The sequence below is a fragment of the Apium graveolens genome, chromosome 4, assembly GCF_009905375.1.
Source record: "Apium graveolens cultivar Ventura chromosome 4, ASM990537v1, whole genome shotgun sequence".
NCBI classification, from domain to species: Eukaryota; Viridiplantae; Streptophyta; class Magnoliopsida; order Apiales; family Apiaceae; genus Apium; species Apium graveolens.
The window spans coordinates 276,774,713-276,797,886 of record NC_133650.1 but is presented as its reverse complement, the minus strand read 5'-3'; the positions used below and the strand labels follow the sequence as shown (position 1 = coordinate 276,797,886).

At 39.0% G+C, this 23,174-nt stretch overlaps 2 protein-coding genes across 2 annotated transcripts; one reads left to right on the top strand and one right to left on the bottom strand.

Annotated features, from left to right (window-relative positions):
- Positions 1-11,319: 11,319 nt before the first annotated feature.
- Positions 11,320-16,606, bottom strand: LOC141721039 (putative serine/threonine-protein kinase At1g54610). Its single transcript, XM_074523771.1, has 8 exons — positions 15,493-16,606; positions 14,502-14,786; positions 13,920-14,237; positions 13,320-13,547; positions 13,105-13,205; positions 12,634-12,745; positions 11,814-12,278; positions 11,320-11,703 (listed from the first exon to the last, which is right to left on the bottom strand). Exons 1-8 carry the CDS (start codon positions 15,892-15,894, stop codon positions 11,482-11,484), a joined length of 2,133 nt encoding a protein of 710 aa, XP_074379872.1. The 5' UTR covers positions 15,895-16,606; the 3' UTR covers positions 11,320-11,481.
- Positions 16,607-19,665: 3,059 nt separating this feature from the next.
- On the top strand, positions 19,666-21,495 carry LOC141719683 (uncharacterized). The gene is made up of 3 exons (XM_074522061.1): positions 19,666-19,677; positions 19,779-20,379; positions 20,471-21,495. The coding sequence occupies exons 1-3, from the start codon at positions 19,666-19,668 to the stop codon at positions 21,493-21,495; spliced, it is 1,638 nt and encodes a 545-aa protein (XP_074378162.1).
- Positions 21,496-23,174: the final 1,679 nt, after the last annotated feature.

The window sequence follows — 23,174 nt, the reverse complement described above, 5'->3', positions numbered from 1 at the left end:
GAATGAGTTATCACCGTTTGTTTTGAGGATTTTCATGATATTGTCGCTCCAGCTAATATAAACACATAGCCGCTCGTAGACTTAAGTGCTTTCTTGCTAGATATCCAATTTGCATCAGTATATCTTTCTAATACTGTTGGGTATCTGCCATAGTGCAGTCCATAGTCTCGAGTTCCCCTCAAGTACCTTAGTACCCTTATGATCGCTTTCCAGTGATCAGCTCCCGGATTACTCGTAAACCTACTCAACTTGCTAATTGAGTATGCAATGTCTGGTCTTGTACAGCTCATGAGGTACATCAGACTACCAATTATCCTCGAGTATTCCAATTGGGAAACAGCTACACCTTTGTTCTTGGATAGGTGCAAAGTCATATCCACAAGTGTCCTAGCTTTCTCAAAGTCATCCTTAAGAAACTTCTCAAGGATCTTGTCAACATAATGTGGTTGACTTAATGCGAGACCCTCTGATGTTCTAGAAATTTGAATTCCCAGAATTACATTTGCTAGTCCCATGTCTTTCATGTCGAATCTTGATTTCAACATGTCCTTGGTAGATTTGATCACTTTATCATTGCTTCTGGCAATAAGTAGATCATCTACATATAGCGTCATCATGACATAGCCATTCTCGTTATCTTTGTAATAGGCACAACTATCACATTCATTGATTTTGAAGCCATTAGCCAGCACGACCTCGTCAAATTTTTCATGCCATTTCATAGGCGCTTGCTTCAAACCATACAATGATTTCACCAATCTACAAACTTTCCTTTCTTGTCCTGGGACAACAAACCCTTCGGGTTGTTCCATATAGATTTCCTCATCTATGTCCCCGTTTAGGAAGGTTGTTTTCACATCCATTTGGTGTATAGTTAGATTACGCATTGCAGCAATAGCAAACATCATCCTTATGGACGTTATTCTCGTCACAGGAGAATATGTATCAAAATAATCAAGGCCATTTTGTTGCTTGTATCCTTTAATCACAAGTCTGGCCTTATACTTATCGATAGTGCCATCAGTTTTCAACTTCTTCTTGAAAACCCACTTGCTACCTAATGGTTTGCAACCAGTTGGCAAGTCCACTAGTTCCCAAGTATGATTCTGCATAATTAAATCAACTTCATTCTTGATGGCCTCTTTCCACATAGGTCCATCAGGTGAGGTAACCGCCTCCTTATAGGTGTTTGGGTCACCTTCTTCGAGCAAATAGGTCATAAACTCAGACCCATAGTATTTCTCCGTTCGTTGTCTTTTGCTCCTTCTCACTACCCCCACATTTTCGTCTTCACTTTCGTCACTCTCATTATCGTCATCTACAGACTCATGAGATCGTTTAGACGTCGTAGGTTGTTGGTTTCCTGGATTACAGGGAAACATCGTCTCAAAGAATGAGGCATTCCTTGATTCCATAATGGTATTCTTTTGAATATCAGGAATCTTGGATTCATGAACAAGAAACCGATATGCAGTACTGTGTGGAGGATATCCGATGTAGATACAATCCATAGTCTTAGGACCTATCTTCACCTTCTTCGGTGTAGGGATCAGTACCTTTGCAAGGCACCCCCACACTTTCAGGTGTTGGTAACTTGGTTTCTTTTTCTTCCACATTTCATAAGGACTTACATCCTTATTCTTGCGCATCGTAATATTCAAAATATTATTTGTGCTTAAGATGGATTCTCCCCACATCGATTGTGGAAGCCCAGAGCTTAACAACATCGCATTCATCATCTCTTTCAGAGTGCGATTCTTCCTTTCAGCCACACCATTTGACTGAGGGGAGTATGGTGCAGTGACCTCATGGATTATACCATGTTGTGAACAGAATTCCCCAAACGGTTCAACATATTCACCTCCATGATCACTTCGTATCGTTTTGATTTTCTCAGTTTGCTGTGTCTCAACTTCTTCTTTATAGATTTTAAATTTATCTATAGCTTTGTCTTTGCTTTTCAACAAATATACATAGCAGTATTTTGTACAGTCATCAATGAATGTAATAAAATACTTGTTTCCTCCTCTTGTTGGAGCGAATTTTAAATCACATATGTCGTTATGTATTAGGTCTAGCATTTTGGTGTTCCTTTCCACACGTTTAAATGATGATCTCGTTAATTTTGCCTCAACACAAGTCTCACACTTATGTTTTGAATCAATCGTAAGTTTTGGTATGTATTCTTTAGCACTTAAACATCATAAAGTGTCATAATTTACATGTCCTAATCTAGCATGCCATAAATTAGGAGACTCAAGCAAGTAAGCAGAAAAATTCTTCATTTCATTATCGTCCTTAACGGACATTACATTGAGCTTAAAAAGCCCATCAGTTAAATAACCCTTGCCTACAAACATACCACTCTTAGACAAAATAACTTTATCTGACTCTATTACAATGCGAAAGCCATGCTTATTCAACAGAGAACCAGACACAAGGTTCTTGCGAATATCAGGCACATAAAGTACATTCTTCAAAGTCAGATTCTTCCCAGAGGTCATTTTCAGGATCACCGTGCCTTTACCCTCAATGGTAGAAGTTGCTGAATTCCCCATGTAGAGCTTCTCACCAGCATCGGAAGCTTTGAGGCTAGAGAAAACCGCCTTGTCTGAGCAAACATGCCTAGTAGCACCAGTATCAATCCACCATTCTCGTGGATTAGAACCGACCAGGTTCACTTCAGAGACCGTAGCACAGAGGTCTATGTCACCCATCTCCTTGGAGATATTCTCTACCATGTTTGCTTCTTTCTTCTTGTTGGGCTTCTTGGGCTTCTTGCAGTCAGAAGACCTATGACCAACTTTATCACAGTTGTAGCACTTCCCTTGAAATTTCGACTTCGAAGTCCCTCCCTTGGGTGCCAGCTTTTCCCCTTTACCAGAATTAGTCTTCTTGGGCTTGGAGCTTTGAGCATGCTCCACCATGTTTGCCTTCTCGGTGGCAACTTTAACTTTCTTCTCGGACCCTCTGTTGTCTTCTTCAATACGAAGTCTAACAATAAGATCCTCCATAGACATCTCCTTTGGCTTGTGCTTGAGGTAGTTCTTGAAATCTTTCCATCCAGGTGGAAGCTTTTCAATAACAGCAGCGACTTGGAAAGACTCACTTATGACCATTCCCTCAGCATGAATGTCATGAATGATCACCTGTAGTTCCTGCACCTGACTGACCACGGTCTTAGAGTCTGCCATCTTATAATCAAGAAAGCGGCCAACAATCCACTTCTTTGCCCCAGCGTCCTCGATTTTATACTTATGGTCAAGTGACTCCCATAAAACCTTAGTTGTTGGCTTCGCGCTGTATACGTTATACAATGAGTCAGACAAACAATTTAGCACATAGTTCCAATAGATGTAGTCGGAGTGCTTCCAAGCATCAGCAGCATACACAGTCTGCATGTTACTCTCAGCAGTGAGCAACGGTGGTTCTTCCTTGAGGAAGCGATCCATATGCAGCGTGGTCAGATAAAAGTGCATCTTTTGTTGCCAACGTTTGAAGTTCGTTCCGTTGAACTTCTCAGGTTTTTCAGCATGTGCAGCAGGCACAGTTGGCATAATAGGTGCAGCAGGCACCACATGTGGAACAGATGGTACGTGCGTCTGTAGTACAGGTGTATGCACACCATTAGGCACCACAGGTATGATCGGAGGAGTGAATCCTGCCGATATATGTCCAAGAGGAACACTAAACTGTCCAATGATAGTGTGTCCCACAGGCACATGTCCAACAGGCGTTTGACCCCCATCAGATCGTACGATCTGTGCGTTAGGGTTAATCGGATGCTGGTGAACCCCATCAGATCCAGTGATCTGTGCGTTGGGATCAGCCGTCATGTTCATCGGATCGTTCACTGTTTGGTTCTCCATCGATCTATTACTCAACGAAACAAGCAGATACAGATGTATCAGTCACAGATGTATAAAATAAATAGCTTTAAGATTGTGAAAACAATCTGTGATTAATACATATAAATCAAATAAGTGTGTGCGTGAGTAAACGAAATCAAACAGAGAAAGAAATGATATAACCAAAGGGAGATCCTCGAGTCCAGTTGAAACTGTCTCCTTAAAGGTATTTCGCCTCTCACCGTATGTGCGAGTCGATAACCTCCCAGGATAAAACGAGATACCAGTATAATCGATAGATCGAATATACTCTCAGCGAACTTGAACTAAGCCCGAGAACTATCACCGGAATATTGAAAAATTTAACATTAAAGAGACCAAGAATGAAAGAGATGACTCTTATTCTCTTGACTTAATAAAAACTGATGCCCTAAGACTCTATTTATAAAGAGAGGCTTGAAAGGACTTGTTTTTCTTTTCGATGTGGTACATGGTATTTATAAGAAAAACTAAGGAATAGGTTTGTGCTACTTTCGATGTGGTACAAAACCACTTTTCATATTAAAAGGTAAAACTTTGGAACATCAGTTCTCATTCACCTTTTACTCATTTTGAGTGTGTAAATATGTGTTGGAATCCCCTCGAAGAGGAGAATACGTTCCAATAAATACACACCACTAACACAGAATGTGTCTCACTCATATAGAGTCTCGAAATGATTCACAACTTAGTCTAAAATACTAAGTTTGTCCAACATGAGGTACGACTGATTTCAATTAATCAGTAAAAAAAATTGTTTTAAATTTCATGTTTCGATTTATAGTTCCGCCACCGGCCATATATAGAATGATATTAAAAACGAGTGTCAGAGGCTCTTTCGTCATGTATTTAAGGTAGGGTTGTAAACGAACCGAGCCGAAACGAGTTTTGTCTTTACTCCTTAGCAAGTCGAGTTTAATTTTTTTTTTAACAAACTGAACCGCACTCGAGCTTTTACCGAACCAAAACAAGCCGAGTCGAACTCAAGCCCTTAACGAATAGTCAGTGATAAGTAAGTAACATTTAACATTAAGAGAAAAGTTTGAAACTCACTAGGACCAATTTATTATCAAATTTGACACAACCGAAACTCAAAATTCAATTTATTATCATTAAAGGATTCGTGGATTAAATATTTGGGTGTAATTTTAAACTTAAAAGGTTAATAAACGAGCCGATTTGGAGCTGAACAATCTCGAGCAGCACGTGCTAAATATCGGTTCGAACTCGTTAGCTTAATGCCCACATTTCCACATTTTTAAGCTCGAATTCTTAACAAACTGAGTCGTTATTGAGCCGAACTCGAAATTGCTCACGAACAGCTCGGTACATTTACAGCTCCAATTTAAGGTTTATTCTGGACTGCCAAGTCAGAATGTTCATGTTATACAAGCTGCAACCATTAAGACGTCTAGTTCATGCAGCAGATGTAAGTGCGGCAATGGTTAAAAAAAATTGGGTCACAGGCATCTGCAACTCCCTAATAGCTAATCAACCCTCATCTACTATGACATAACAGATACAAGCACTGCAAACAGAGTTGTATACTCTTAGAGAGCGTGTCCGTTAGTTGATTCGGCGATTCAATTAATGGACTAATCACATATACCGGTCATTTTTTTGGAGCATCATTTATCAATTGAGTTTTGATTCAGCAACCCAAATTTTAATAACTGATGGAGCAACTGATGGCCAACAATTGGAGGGGTCCCCCACATTCAGGGGAGGAACTAGGGGGGACCGAAGGGAGCCCTGGTCCCCGCCAACTGCGGAATAATCCCAAAATTTTAATATAAAATTTTAAAATTTACTATCAAAAATTTTTTTGGTCCCCCTAGATTTAAAAAAAAATTGAAATTGAGAATTGATTATACAAAATTTTATTGATTTTGTTAATTATTTCATTCAAAATAATATTGATTAGATGGAAATCATGGAATTTGTTCATTAATCTTAATAATTAATAAATAAACATATTGAAACTTATTCAAAATAATATTGATTATTTCATTATGAGAACACTGATGAAATTATTGATTTCAATTCGTTAATACGTGATCCTGGTTTGCGGAAACAAATTGAGACTTATCATCCAAATAAAAAAGATTTAATTAGGAGAGCATACATTGATCTTGGCCCATATCAACCTGTGCAAGTTTATCCCTTCTCTGGTCCAGAAAATCATCCCCGTCGATTTCAAAAGAGTTGGTTTGATAAATTTCCTTGGTTAAAGTACTCCCCAGAAAAAGATGCAGCATATTATTTTTATTCTTTTCTTTTTGCTAAAAAACCATTAGGAAGGTGTGGCTCGAATACTTTTACTGTCAAGGGGTTTAACAGTTGGAGGAAAGTAAACAATGGAAAAGATTGTGCTTTTAGATGTCATGTTGGGAAAGGAGATGGTTCTAATTCAGCTCATAATTTTGCGGCTAAATGTTACTATAATCTTAAAAATCAGCCTTGTCACTTGGAGAAGATAGTGGAGAAATAAAGTGCAGAAGAGATCAAACGAAATAGAATGCGTCTTAAAAGATCGATAGATGCAATCAAATGGTTGACATTCCAACCTTGTGCATTCAGAGGACATGATGAAAGCTGCAACTCGAAGAATCAGGGTAATTTTCTTGAGATGTTAAAACTTTTGGCTTCTTACAATCCCCAAGTAGAAGAAATAATTTTAGATAAAGCCCCCAAAAATGCCAAATACACTTCACCAAAAATTCAAAAAGAACTTTTACATGTTTTTGCTAGGAAAGTGCAAGATTTAATTTGTGATGAGATTGATGATGCAAAATATTGTTTGATTGTGGATGAATCTAGAGATATATCTAAAAGGGAGCAAATGGCTATTGTGGCTAGGTTCGTTGATAAAAGCGGCTTTGTGAGGGAGCGTTTCTTGGATTTAGTCCATGTTAAAGATACAACTTCTTTAACTTTAAAGACTTAAATATGTGCTATTTTGTCTCATCATAATCTTAATGTCCAGAACATAAGAGGTCAAGGATATGATTGGTAACCACAGGGAAAGCTGACATGTATCCATTAGTTGATAGACTATTAAGGCTTGTCTTGACTCTTCCAGCATCTACTGCAACATCTGAACGAGCTTTTTCTGCTATGAAAATTGTAAAAACAAGTCTTCGCAATCAAATGAAAGATGAATTTTTTAGGGATTATTTGATAGTGTATATTGAAAAGGAGATTGCGGAGACCATTTCTTCCGAGGAGATCATTGATTCTTTTTATTTGATCAAAGAAAGGCGTGCACATCTCAAATAAATCGGTATGTTTTCTACTTTTATTTATTTTGGTCCCCCCATGTTAGATTCCTGGTTCCGCCCCTGCCCACATTTACACTATTAACTAGGTAAATTGGTTAGAACGGCTACAAACACTAATATTAACGTTGTTGTGTAACGTTCCAATTTTTGAATGGTAACATTTTTACTTATGGATATGACCTCTTTTACCTTCATTTATTACACAAAATTTTATTATACCCATATTCTTAACTTCTCAATCTCATTTTCTTTCATATTTTTATATATAAAATGGGTACTAATTGGCTCTTTTCTGAAGATTTACAATTATGCGTTTTGTGGACTCGACAATCTGTTGATCCGATCACCGATCGATATTCGAACAATCATAAATTATGGGGGTGAATTCATGAGAATTATGCAAAAAATTGGTATGGCACTCCCGAGAATTCTCATGCCAAACCTCGTTCAAAAGTTGTTATTGACTCACATTGGACACCATTGAAGAGAGCACTAAAAAATGGCAATGTGCCAAGAATCAAGCTAGTAAACATTGTGCAAACGGAACTAATTTGGTGGATGAGGTAAGTTTTTAATTTTTTTATTTTAGTATATTATATATAATTTGTGTGCTAACTTAATATCCATAATTTGTCGTTTAATTTAGATAACTCAAGCTCAAGGATTGTATTTCAAGGAGATGAATAAGCCATTTGACAAATGAGAATGTTATGAAGAAGTTGAAGCACATCCTCAATTTGTAGACGTTCCCACCACTTCGTCTCGTTTCAACTAAACTTTCCAACACAAATGGAATCACCAATAATCTGAATAGTGATGATTTCGTTGATGAAGAAGGTTTCACGACTCCAAAGTCTAATCGAGAAACAAAAGGTACTTCTAGACCGGTTAGACCCATGAACGTGAAGGCATCCAAGCAAGCAAAAAAGAAAGGAAAAAAAGCTATGACCAAAAAAGATGAGATGTCTATAGCTATTTTTAATAGGATGCAATGTAACCAAAAACAACTTGTGGAGGCCAACATCAAAAGAGATGCGGAAATCCTTCAAATGTCGAGGGAGATGTTAGAACTTGAGAAATGAATGGAAGCAAGACAAGTAAGACTTGATGCCCTAAAAGAACGCAAAGAAGCAAGGTTGGAAAAAGAAATGGATATTGAAGAATTAAGGGAGCAAAAAAAGATCATGACAATGGATACTAGCCAAATGACCCATAATTCGAATAAGTGGTTTAAAAGAAAGAAGGCTGAGATCATGGGACAAGAGGATGAGACAACTAGTGATGGTGCTTATGTTCCTCGCTTTGACGATGATCATTATGATTAGATTCAGTTACGCTTTCTGTTTTTTAATACCAGGAAATCCTCTTCTTTCACTCCTTACTAGAAGCCTTCATAAATCTGCATGTGTTGGAGTACGAAGGTACTCTTCACCAAAGAGTCCTTCCACTTGCTGACAAAACTTTTTCATACACTCAAGTGTAGTTGATTATCCCATTCTACATATTTCGGCACATTGATCAGCTGCTGCACCGTAAGCTAGCATTCGTAATGCAACAGTCATTTTTTGTTGGGGTAGCAACCTTAGTAATCCAATTGCATCTGCTTTTTGATGTTAGTAGGAATCTTGAGTGCAAAGGGCTATCATGAGGCGATTGAAAATATGAGGGCGCATTATATGCCTCTGACAGAAGTCGCCTTCACTGAATATTGGACGATCAATGAAGTAATCTTCCATGAGATTTTTTCCTCTCGATAGCCTTTGTCTATTATGATTGGATGATTTTTCAGGCCGTGGGCCGCGTCCTTGTGGTTCATCTGAAGTGTTGATGAAGTCCATCACCATTGCCGATTCGGTGACAATGATATTCATGATTTCAGACTCTTCTTGACTGTGTTGTCGCCTCTGACTCGACAATTTTTTCAATGTATTCATTTTGACAAAAAAATGTAATGATTTTGAGATACTATAATCAGAAGACCATGATGTTATTTATGGACAATTTCTCTATCTACAAAATTGGATCAAGACACGCGTCAGAATGTGATTTAACAAAAATCTTATCAGAAATTTAAATTTATCCACAATCTTATCAAAAATCTAAAATTATCCAATAATCTATTATTGGATACTATTTGTGGGACTATTAAATAATAGAGATGGAATAAAATTTATGATATGTAATGTAATTATTTATTTGATGAATAGTATTCGATGAATTGATGAAATCATGTCAATGCATAAAAACTAAAAAAATGAATATTGTGTGAATAGTAACTAACTCCATTAATTGAATTGATGAATCAAGGGTGCATATTAGGGGAGAGCGTGGGCCGGTTCGGCTCAGTTTCTGGATAAAACCGGAACTGCAATCACCGGTTCGGATTCGGATTCGGTTTTAAAAATCCCGGTTCGATTATAATCGGTTCGATTTTGATTACAAAATCGACAAATATACAAACTTATGCACACGATCAATTTTCTAGCTTAAAATCAAGAACATACAAAATATAAACAGTAGACAACTTATTCGATGAATCAAGTATGTAACTAATAGAAAACATGTAATGTAAGTTCAGTTTACTTTGGAGGTAACGCAATGGTAACCAAGATTAATATAAATCAATGTCTCCGAAATAACTAGCCACGTGATATTAAACAGAGGAGATAAATGGTTTTGGTTTTAAAGTCTGTTTGTCGGCTTACTATTATTGGTGATGGACAAGGCTTACTATTATTGGGAGCACCAGTAAAGGGGCACTATCTATTTTTACAAATTATTAACTGATTTTGCAATTTAAGAATAAAATTATAAACTTTTAAAATTCATAAACTAAATATATATATATATGAATAATAATTATATATTTATCAATATTAGTAACGGCTGTGGTTCGTTTTTATCGGTTCGGTTGGAGAGTATACCGGAACCGAGCCATTTAAATTGGTCGGTTGCGAATGGGTTTTTCTCGACGCAATTTTTCACAGTTTTCTTCGTTTTCGAATCGATTTCGGTTTTAATTCGATTTTTTTACATATCCTCTTAGGCAAAGCCTTCCAATAGAAATCAAATCACTGCAGCTCACACAATCTTACTATCATTGTATATGACAATACTGTGGCAGGTGCAACTTTCTCCATGTTGACTATCTTTCTAAAGTGATTTAATAGTTTTTTGCTTCAAGTACAAGATACACCAAATATACGTGGGTGCAGTATCGTAGTTGTGCAGCAGCATCTTCTGTTTTTTCCTATTTTAGTCAAATTTGGTGAAACAACTAATATTATTCAAACAGATTAAGAGTTATGCAAAATTTCTCACTCACCATTCGTCGTCATTCATGGTGTGCTCGTAGTCCCTTGTATTAGTTGCAACTTTTATCTGTCAGCTTATCTTTTGTAGATAATAGATCATCATACTGGTTATTAACCCGTTCAATTCATAAATTTCTCACGACTTAATCATATTAATTTTTTTAACAATATCATAATTGTACTCATTAGGAATCGAACTTTAATCTTTTCACTTAATAATAATACTTTTAAAATGAAACCACTATTTTATCTCTGACCGTGAAACCACGTTAACTTTCACAAGCTGAAGTGTATGCGGAATGTAATTCATGGCAAAGTACTCACTACTCAGTATACTTCTTTCTGTACGCCATTCAACTACTGATTGTAATCCTCATATTCTTCTATCTGCCCTCTGTCCAAACAATGTAGATAATCTTTTCCTCTGTTTTTGCACATGCAGAATCACAATTTGGTCTAGTACATTGTGATCTTGGGGTCTATCTACGCTACTTGAATATATTTAACGTAACTTGGAAGTATATATAAACCATTATTCACAATACCACACCTGCTTTAGAGCGGCGTGGCCAGTTGAGAACATCCGACGACCAAAAAATTGATTGATTACCATACTACACCTGTTTATAGCAAAGCTACTGAATTTCTTTCATAGTCCTAACTGTTGAAAACTTCATCCAATAATTGTTCGTTAATTGGTCCTTGACAATGAGCACGACCCGTCTTTACGAGTCACTCTATATACTTCATTCCCGGAATGTGTGAAAACAAATCGACACAGAAGAAAACTTAAAGTGTGGTGCGTGTAGATACATGTATACTTGGTTATCATCTAACTTGTGCTTGTAAATTTCATCATATATTTATTCTTGGTATTTCATTATCAAAACATAAATTTTATTCAATTTGAATAAATTTAATATGCACGCTACTATACATGGATCTACTATTTTTTATAGGGGAGAGCTGCTTCGCTCTCTCTCCTTGCACATAACTCAATTACCTAGCTCCGTGATTGGCAACATACATTGGATTAGGTGTTATTTGCAGCCCTTGCCGTTGAACATTACTGACTCTCGTCTTCTCAATTCTTGCTCGTCTAGCTGCTTCCTGAATTTGGCGGTCATGATCTTTAAGCATCTGATCAACATTGTTTGATGAAACAAGCAAAGGACCAGAGAAATGGATCTTGTTTCCCTTTCCCTTATACCCCTGACCATTCTAAAACATATTTCGTAACAAGAAAGAAATTGCGTGTTAATAACATTATCCAATGGTTGTTTAATATTATTCATGACCACAAAGTTTGAGAGTTTTGTCATGAAACTCACCGTAATCGATTCTTTCATGCTGCCTCTTAAATTTTCAATCTGCTGGGAACTCGTGATTCCCTGGGTTTGAAGCTGCATATCTTGATTCCTCGAACTCCCCAATTTGTCAAATGATTCTGATACCCTACCCGCTTGATCTCCTGCTATTTGATTTGAGGGGAAGTATTTATCTCGGGAATCTTCACTCGTCCTTGATGCTACTAAACCAGATAATGAGGATAAATTGGTCCTGGTTGAAACAACAGAGATCTCGTCATATTTCTTTGCAGCCTTTGTCCATCCAACACCCGGAACCAATGGACCTGAATACGAAACCCTATTTGGAGGCTGTTCCATCTGTTCTTTTCTAACTTCTTTCAGAGCTTGAGATAGTCTAGGTGGACCAATAGGAAAATCAGAAGCAACTTCATCCTTGTGGCGGTTAAATTGCTCACTTCGGGTCTTTGGATTCGAACGTCCTCTTTTCTGTTGTGTTCCGAAGATTAGAAATTCACTCAGTTACTGGTATACAAAAGACAAAAATATATACCTAAAGGAGAAGAATGGATGTGAGGTACTATTAATAAGATCTGCAAGTTTTTGTTACTATTTTAGTCCAGAAATTAAGCCTGGTTTCCTAGTCTGTTGGAGGGAAAACTAAAGTCCTCTATACAGGACATATAACATGTTTCACCTGAAGGCTCTCTCTCTAGATATATTAAGCTTCTCCACCCAAATATTCAAATTATGACACTCCAATTTATACTACATCTCACAAAACTGTAAATACAAATATATGCATATATGAAGGAAAAAAAACTTCAAGTCATGCTTTAGGTACCTGCAATGATGTGGCTAACTCGGCATTCGCATCAGGGGCCGGAATAGCCCGAGACTCTCTCGATCCTCTCATTTCCCGGTCTGCCTTTTGGCCCTTAAGTCCAGCTCCTTGCCTAAAAAAGTCATTATTAGCATTGTGAAGACAAAGATGGATGGTAGTGGACTACTAAAAGTAACAATGCTGTACAAAATCTACTGGGATCTGGGGGAGGGGGATTTACTCCATGTTTTGTTGATATCACATCTTCAGTTCATTTTATTAACTATCTTCCACAGGGTTCAGATGCTAATATACTTTCAAGCATGTACCAAGAACAGAAGAAAAGAATACAAATACAGTATTAAAAAACCTATTCTCAGGATGTTTTGAATCTTTGCAATTTAAGGAAACTAATAAGATATAAGTCGTCAGACAAGCAGAAAATTTTAAATAAATTCTCACGTAAATGATGTTCAATCCAAGAGCACATACCTTCGTGCTTCTTCATCACGCAGTTTTGCATCAATTTCTTTGCTGGGAGGATATTTGGGCAAACTTGTAGGATCACAGGCATGTGGTTTTATCGTAAAGAACTGCCAGTATATGAACTAAATGGGTCAGCTTCTTAAAAATATCATTTGACATGAGCAAATATATAGGAGGTTCATCACGTAAGAGGGAAAGCCATATAAAGAAGAGGCACTTGCCTCACTCTCAATTGCAAAAGCTGCACTGCCTCTATGAGCAGGATCTATTGCAAGTAAGGTTTCCATAAGCCCCACGGCAGCATCAGGAAAATCTTTAAATGTTTCAGCGAGACGCCTCCTATAGGGTTGTATAGGCCTGAACACCGTTGATTTGTGAAGCTTGTACTTTTTCCAATAATCCTCAGATGGTGACCCACAAAGTTTAAATATTTTATGCAATTGCTCTACCTGTAAAGAGGTAAAAATCACATTCAGGTATCACCAATTCAAAGTTTATAATGCTATACTGAAGAATGATAATTTAAGTACTATCTACACTTAGATATTTAATTAAAAAATGCCTTGTATAGAACATTCATGAAGCAATCATACACTGATAAGTTACACATCTAAACCCCTTTGAATAGAGGACTTATAGTTAAAACATACTGACATTTTTTCTCTTTGTTTTATTTGGATTGATTTTCTTCATAAATGACACCAGCTAGAGTATGCACCTTCTTACTACTATTACGTAGAAGTAAGAATTCTTATGTATACTTGACTCCTCACCTGATAGAGATTACATCATGACATGAGAGAAATAATTAAGCAACAAACCTCTGTTCTTCCGGGCATGATAGGCTTTCCAGCATAAAGTTCACCCAGAATGCAACCGCTACTCCAAAGATCAACCGCAACACCATAAAAGGTGGCTCCAAGCAATAGTTCTGGTGGTCTATACCAAAGAGTCACAACATGACTTGTTAATGGTGCACTCTGGTGGTGCTCAAAAAAGCTTGCTAAGCCAAAATCAGCAATTTTTAGAATGCCATTATTATCTATTAAAAGATTAGAGCCCTTTATGTCACGATGCAGAACACCATGACTGTGACAGTGATCAAGCCCACTTAGAAGTTGCTGCATGTAGCATTTAACCTACAAACATAATACAGCATTAGAACTACTTACATAAACAAATTAAATTAGAGACTGAAAAATAAGAAGGGAAGCTATGAAAAGCGTGCATTTATTATTATCCGTAAACCATTTGTACTATCTTATTGGCAACTGAGACCAATAATATACCAGATTTTCTTTTAGAATGATCGCCTTAAAAAAATTAAACTGAGAATAGAAGTTTAACTTCCTGACACACAATCGAGCAAAAGACAAGATTGAAGAAAAGCACTAGAAAAATACCTGTGGTTCAGTAAACTTTACACCTGGAAGGGAAGCAAGTCCTGTAAGATCATGTTCCATGTACTCAAAAACAAGGTACAAACTGGAAGATGTCCGGGAAGTGACTAATCCTTCCAGTTTAATTATATTGGGATGATCCAACCTCCGTAAAATAAGAATTTCCCTAGCCATAAACTTGACACTTTCACGATCTAAATTATCAAAGCGCACTCTTTTTAGAGCAACGACTTTTTTATGTAATAGATCACGAGCCTTGTATACATTACTATAAGTACCTTGACCAATCTGCACGAATAAAATATATCATGAACCAAAATTCAACACTGATGAAACTAATACTGAATTACTGATTTAACAAAAAAAAGGTCAAAAGACAAAGGGGAGGCTTTGAGAAACAGCATCAAATTTTGCTACCAAACCTAATTTTTGGTAGCCATTACTTATAAAAATTATAGGACATTTACGAGGAAAAAAAATGAAAATGCGGCACAAGAAAGACAAACTTCAAGAAGCAGCACCGTACAAGTATAAATATTTTGTGCAATAGTGATAGTGACTTCTCTATTCTGTAATTACCTATGCATGTTAACAGAAGAAGCCGATAAGAGAATAGGTAAGACTCTACTTGTCAAGTGCTTAAATAAATGAATATCTAAAAAGCAACAATCAATCAAACCATGTCAATAATAAGCTATAGTAATAAACTTCAATTACTGATGTTCCAAATAATAAGCCTCTAGGATAGAAGGCGGAATAATCAGCATGTTCAACTTTCATGAATACAGACAAAGTTCTAATTCGTTTCTTCCCGAGAAAAGAAAGTTTTCATTCAAAGTTCTGTTCAATGTAAGTTACAGATCTTCATAACACTAATTAACACCAAGAAAAATAACATAACAAAAATATCCAGAGTACACCTATCATTCATATCATTAATCTGTTAGAAAATAATCTTTATCACACGAAAGCACAGCAGGATTCTAAAAAATACCTTCTCAAGTTTCTCAAACGTATCAGCTCGACGAGGAATCCATCCCTTAATCGATTCCCCGGCAACTGCAGCAAGCCAAGAAGGCCAACCAGCTGCAATCAATTCCCCTTCAGTAGCATTACCAATACTTCTCGGATCAACGAGCTGACTCTTTTTCTTCTCAGACTGTTCATCGCGCACCCTTCTCGAACTATTAGTTCTCTTATTATCCATCAAACCAACTCTCACATCCCCACTTTCCTTCCTATCTTTAGCTCTAAAACTCTCAACCCTCTTCCCAGAATTCCCTCTAGACACAACAACTGATCCCCCTTTATTCACTTCTCGTTTTGATTTCGAACTTCCACCCCCACCCTTACTACCTTCCTCACTAGAAGAACTCTTACCACAAACACACCCCATAACTAATACCAAAAAATCCCTACTTTACAATCAATAAATGTACTTAAAAACCACTAAAACTTACAATTCTTGGATACCATCTTCTTGAATTCAAACAATCATCAAAATTGACAAAAAAAATCGCTACTTTACAATCAAGAAATGTACTTAAAACCCACTAAAACTAAAAATTCTTGAATACTATCTTCTTGAATTCATCAAAACCATCAAAAAAATCAAGATTTACAAAGAAATGAGTAGAATCAAAGCAGATCAAGGGGGGGGGGGCAATTAGTACCTTAATAAGTGAGATTAAAGATTTGATCTTTGACAGTTTTGTAAACTGGGTCAGATGTTGATTGATAAAGCTTAGTAGTTAAACAAAGAATTGAGCTATCTTTGTTATCTTTTGACCCCCTTGTACGCGCTTATACAAAACATGTATGTATAATAAATTATGCAGGGATAGAGGAGGAGTCGGCTTGCCGGCTAGGCTGAGCTGAGTCAAACAATTGGGGCTTTGTTTGTTTCTCTCTCTCTACAATTATATATTAATGTCTGTGTAAGTATTGTTTAATGGAGTGAAATGAAAGGGAGAGTAGGACTCGCTCTTTCTCTCTCTGAAACTTACTTTCTCTCACTAGAACCAGAAAGGAGGGAAAGGTTGTTGTTAACCTTGTTTTTATAGGTTTGATTTAAGTTAATTAACAACTTAATCATGATACAAAGTGGATGTTTAGAGTGGAGTTGGGTGTTTGTTTTTTAAGGAATTTTGACTTGATTATTCATTTATCATCGTATGTTGTGACCCGCTGCACGATTACCAAAGTTGTTTTTTCCTCGAATTTCCCGAGAAATGTTGGAGTTTCTTTCTGAGTAATTTTTAAATAGTTTTCATCTACCTAATTAACATAATAATATAATATAATTGTACACTCGAAAATGAATTTTTTATGATTTGTCCATGGCTGGGATGCCCATCAGATGGTCGGATACTGTTATTACCGTCCCCGGTCTCCGACTTCAACGTGTCCCTTATGTTGTTAACAAACGCAGGTGCTCACTTTTGAAAAAAAACTGTTTAATCAGTTTCACCATTTAACTTTTTTAAAAATATTATTTTTATATATTATATCTCAAAATATGTATAAATTAAAAAAAAACTACCAAACAGATATATAATTTCCTCACAGCACTTTTTTCCACAGTAAAGCAGTTTTCAAGATGATTCTCAAACGAAGCCTATATATCATTTTGTGTTCGTGGCTCAAAGGAAAAACGAGATCCCTTCTAATAATAAAAGATATTTATTAAAACATAATTTTTATTAAACAAATTTTTTTCATGCAAGATGTAGAAAAAATAAAAAGTAGCAAAAATAAAATATTATACTATAAATTATAATAATTTTATCTTTTGAGCGCATGAAACTTTTTTGTAAAATTAATGTATATTTATAATATTTCACTCACACTTTATACTTTGAAAAAATAGTATTTAAAAAAACATCTCTACTAATTTAAAAATATAAATTATCACATTTAACACTTGCATGTTTTTTGAATATAAATAAAAATATACAAGTTGTTATACCCAAAATTTGGTATGGGATCAATGCGGGTCAAACGCGGACTAATTACAGTCAAACTCGGTATTTCATTGTAAAAGGTGAGGACGCGTCAATAAATATAAGACGCGCCCAACTTTGAGGGGGCGTTTTATGAAGGATGGTCTTATGATAATAAAGCTTGAATGCACATGATTAGGACTGAACACGTCCAGGCGTTGTGGACGCATCTATCATGGTGGAAGTATTAAGTAAATGTGGTCCTTTTGGTAATGAAGGTTGGAGCACGCGCCTAGAGGTCGAGGACGCATCCTGTCTCTATGGAATATTATGAGAGGTAGTTGTTGGAAGAACAATACGAACAATACAGGTTTCATGAAGGTTAGGACGCGCCCAACGTCCTAGGACGCGTCCTATGTGTGGTAAATGCATTCTCAAGGGTGATCTCAGGACAAAGCATGCATGGGAATGAGCAACGGAGATTATTTTCACTAACGTATTTGTTACAGGTACTCTTTGAAGAATTCCCTCCTTGAGACGGTCAAGGAGGGGGATTTCCGTGAAGAGATTGAAGGCCTCCAGGGTATGCCTGATGATTGAAGGCCTCCTCATGTATTCAACGGATGTCCTCGTTGGGGATGCGGGGTTAACTTTGGTGTGTGCTTTGGGAACACTGTTCTTGTATTCAACGGGTGTCCTCGTTGAAAAACTTTGGAGTCACCCTGCACTTTGCACCCAAAAGCTTGGAATCACATGTCCTACTATCTGGTGGGTTATCCTCATTCGGGGGACAGGGACGCGTCCGACATTTAGGGTGAACCGTGGCTATACCTTCGTCCGTAAATCAAGGGAGATAGTTGTAGCGTAGTGTTATCCTTGCGCAGGGAGATGCACTATCCGTTAAGTCCTACGATTACGGATAAGCCTTGGGCCTTTGCGGTTGGGCCTCATAGTTGGACATTCCTAAAGCTAGCGGAAGATGTATTGTGGATGGGCTTCTACTGGGCCTAGGAATAAGATGTCTAAGCCCATTAGATTTCTTGTTCCCCAAGAACTACGTCAGGCTTGATCCCTATATAAAGGGTACGTAGGCACATTGAGAGGGGTAAGAAGTTGAGAGCTGATAAGGGAGCCACCACTTACTCTGATCAATCTCAGCCTAAAACAACCATAAACCACCACGCACCGCTTGTTTTTCCGACGAAGAACCACCATCATAGATCTTAATTCCGGCGAGAAACCTCAATCTTTTTTGTTACCAGATTCCTCCGTCAACAAATTGGCGCTAGAAGGAGGGGGCTGATTAAGATCGTAATCTTGGGAGGAAAAGATGTCTTACAATCATGATGGAAGTTCTTATGAGGGAAGTGATAGGATATCTGAAGGAGAAGGCGAGGGAGGCTACACTCACTATGAACCCTACGTGCCCAGAAACATAGTAGATCCCCCAAGAGCTCTAGATGTGGGAGGAACACCTCCAGTTCTCATCAGCAACGCTGATATCTTGGAGCAGTTGTACCGCATGGGGGATACGCTTAACAATTTTCAGTCAATGCTGAATACGGTAGAGCGTCGCAGGACGAGGAGGGGTCGTCGTTTTCCCCGTCGTGGCCACGCCATGGGAAAAGCACCCGTAGTTGAGGGGGATGCTCAGGCCAGCGGAGAAAACCGGTGAATCACTCTGCGGCATTTGGAATATTCTGATGATGTAGAACCCATTGTGGAGCTTGTCGATGAGGACATGGACGGTAGAGCGAGGCCTCGTTCCGACAATCAAGATACACCACATCCACACAGGTTTGGGCGTACGATGGACGAGCGTCGTCGTGCGGAAAATATTCAAAACCCAGATGAGGAAAGAAGAGATTTTTCGACCTTGAAGAGAAGGCTTGGCATAAGGTTGGGAGATGATGATTTGAGAATGCTGCTGGTGGAATGGCAGAAAGAAAGAAACGCTGGAGACACGAGGCCCCGTGATACAAACCCAAGGGATGATAGGGCGCGGCACCGCGAGCACGAGCGTGCCCCTCCGCGAGGAAGGTTTGGAAATTATGGCTGAGGCTATTAGGGAAATGGACGAGGAAGGATGGGATACCATCATGCAAGGGCGCCATACAATGGAAGAAGAGATGGCGCGCCCTCTATTAGAGAACCCCTCGTCATTGTTCCTGTAGCTTCCCACAATGCTACGGGCAATGGAACCAGGACGCGTCCTCATGACCGGGATGGCGCACGAGGTTAAGAAAGGTTGCAAAACAATGATGAGATACCACGACGCGGTCAGGAGGAACTTCATACACAAGGGAATGCTCAAAATCAAGATGGAAACATACCACAGCCGCAGCCTCAGGGCGAGGGGCGGCAAGATCCACCGGTACACCCAGGGGGTAACCAAGGGGAACAACCCAACGTTCAAATCATTCCTGGGGTAGGGACGTTTAACGTGAATGATCATCAGAGGTTGCTCAACCATCTTGAAGGAGGTAAGGTGACAACGATTGCGCAAGCTCCATCCCCTTTTGCTGCTGTTGTGAGGGAAGCACAGCCGCCTGCAGGATACAGGAACACAACCAATGACTTGCATTTTCATGGGAACTCCGACCCCGTGGAATTCCTGGGGCATTTCAACATTGAGATGGATGTATATCAAGTACCTGACTTGGCACGATGCCGTCTCCTGGCGGCCACCTTCAGAGAAGGTGCTCAACAATGGTTCCAAAAACTTGGTCCAGGGGTGATCACATCTTGGGAACAGATGAAAACCTTGTTTCTAACTCAGTTCCAGGCTGCGGTGAAGTATACGCCACCGGTTACCACGCTAGCCAATATGAAACAGAAAGAAGGGGAAAGCTTGACCTCATACTTTAAAAGGTTCAATGCAGAGTCTACTTTGGTGAGGGGCGCAACTGATGAGACACTGAAAATACTCCTTATAGCTGGTCTGCGCGTGGGAACAGATTTCTGGAAACACCTGCAAGGAAAGACCCTGTGTCGTTAGCTGATGTATTGCGCATGCGGAATTCTTCAAAGCGATTGAACAATCGCTTGCTGAAATAAAGAAAAATGATAATACTCACAATTCCAAGGGGCGAGCTAAGAGGAGTGATAGGTCCGTAAGTCCAGATTACCTGCGGAATGCCCGAAGCCCTAACAGGGTGAACACCGTGAACACGCGGAGAGAATGGATCCCGCCGTCAAATTATGAAAAGAGGGTAAACAATTACACCCCGCTGGTAGCATCCATTGATCATATCTTCGAGGTGAATAAGGATAAAGGAATTTTCAAGAAACCAGAATGTATGACCTCATGGAAAAGTAGAGACAAGAAAAAATATTGTGACTACCATGAGTCTACTGGCCACAACACCCACGAGTGTCGTCACCGAAAAGATGAAATTGAAGAATTGATTAAAGCTGGATATCTGGGTGAGTGGATTGATAAGGTTAAACGGCGCAGGGGAAGCGATGACAAGGGGAAAGATGAAAGGCAGCCCCCACGGGCGGAGGACGTTGAAAAGACAGCGGAAGTTAAGTTCCAAAGAGCTGATAGTATCCGGGAAATTTTTGGGGGACACCCATTTGTTGGCGATAGTAATCGGGTGTTAGAAAGAAATGTGAGAGAAACACGACACCCGCCACTCACCAACATTCATAGCTTGGAAGATAGGCCTCCAAAAATATTCAAAGGGGAATCAGCTGACATTACATTCAGGGAAAGAGAGTCAAGATGGGTATACCATCCTCATAATGATGCACTGGTAATAATTATGTTTATTAGGGCAATGAACGTGTATCGAGTCTTCCTGGACAACGGGAGCTCTGCAAACATCCTGTATTACAGCACGTACAAAAAATTGGGTTTCCTAGATAGCGACATGAATTTCAAAGACGCACACTTCTATGGCTTTACTGGAGAGGCAGTGAGAGTCATGGGTTCAGTTAGGCTTCCTGTCACACTCGGGGAAGGAGCTCTATCTTTCACTCAAATGATAGACTTTAAAGTGCTGGATCAGGACTCCGCGCACAACGTTCTGGTAGGCAGACCTTGGTTGTGAGCGTTCAGGGTGATAACCTCGATACATCATTTGATGATAAAGTTCCCAACGCCTAACGGAGTGGGCAGTCTGAGAGGATCGCAATATGAGTCACGCGACTGTTATCACAAGGCTGTTAAAGAATTTCGCAGGAGAAGGTATGAGGAAAAAATATCTTCCATTTGAGGATGCAGAGGACATTCAGACAAAACCAAGTGGAGAGGTTTATGCCCATTATTTTATGGAAGGTCAAGAGGAATAAGAAACTCATGCTACCGAGACCCCTGTTTTGACGATGGGGAATGTTTTGAGGATCCGCAGTGTGAAAGAAGTTGTGGTGAACCATATAGAGAGGATCATGCAAAAGGAGGTTAACGGAGAAAAGTTGGAAGGAAGAAGTGAGATTTTACAAAGTCTTGAAAGTATCCTTAAGGTGGATGCTCCTCAAAACGAGGACACGCCCTTGAAGAGTGAAAATGGAATTGAGGTTGATGCTCCTCGAAACGAGGACGCGCCCTCCATATTTGTATTGCACAAAGTCATGCCTTATTTTGAGGTAGATGCTCCCACACATGGGGACGCGCCCTCGGATGCAAGAATGGAGGTCGAGGACCCCCGAGACTTTGATTTTGATCTGGATCCCAAGATCCATATGCCTGACGAGAAAACGGGGTCGGCCGAAGATACAATATCCATTTCGGTCGACAAGGATGACCCAAACAAGGTTTTGAAGGTGGGATCTCAGCTCAGTGATGAAATGAGGGAAAGACTTACCCATTTTTTGGTTAAAAATCTCGATGTCTTCGCATGGAGTCATCATACATAGTGGTAATCGACACAGGGGTAATGTGTCATCGGTTGAACATCTTCCCTAATTGTACGGGCGTACGACAAAAGCGTCGCCCGGTGAGCGGGGAAAGGGTGATAGCATTAAATGAAGAGGTGGACCGACTGTTGAAAGTGGGGTTGATCAAAGAATCTTACTACCCCGAGTGGCTCGCGAATCCGGTGCTTGTGAAAAAGCCGAATGGGAAGTGGAGGACATGTGTAGATTTTATAGATCTAAATAAGGCTTTTCTGAAAGACAGATTTCCGCTCCCACGAATTGATCAGCTGGTTGACGCGACGGCAGGGCATGCCTTGTTAAGCTTTATGGATGCATACTCCGGTTACAACGAAATTCCCATGTACGGTCCTGATCAGGAGCATACATCCTTCATTACTGATAGAGGACTATACTGCTACGTAGGGATGCCATTTGGATTGATTAACGCAGGCGCGACCTACCAAAGATTGGTGAACATGATGTCCAAGAATCAGATTGGGAGAACCATGGAGGTATATGTGGGTGATATGTTGGTAAAATCCAAGGAGGCTAACGATAATGTCAAGCACTTGATGGAAATGTTCAACATTCTAAGGAGCTTTCGCATGAGGTTGAATCCGCAGAAGTGTGTGTTCGGAGTAGAGTCAGGCAAGTTTCTGGGGTTCATCGTCAATCATAGAGGAATTGAAGCTAACCCTGCAAAGATTAAAGCACTGCTAGATATGAAATCTCCCACCAGTGTGAAGCAGGTGCAAAGTCTAACTGGGAAGATCGCCGCGTTGGACAGATTTATCTCTAAATCATTCGACAGGTGCAAAGAATTCTTTAAGGCGATCAAAGTGGCAGGGAAGAACTTTGTATGAACACCAGAATG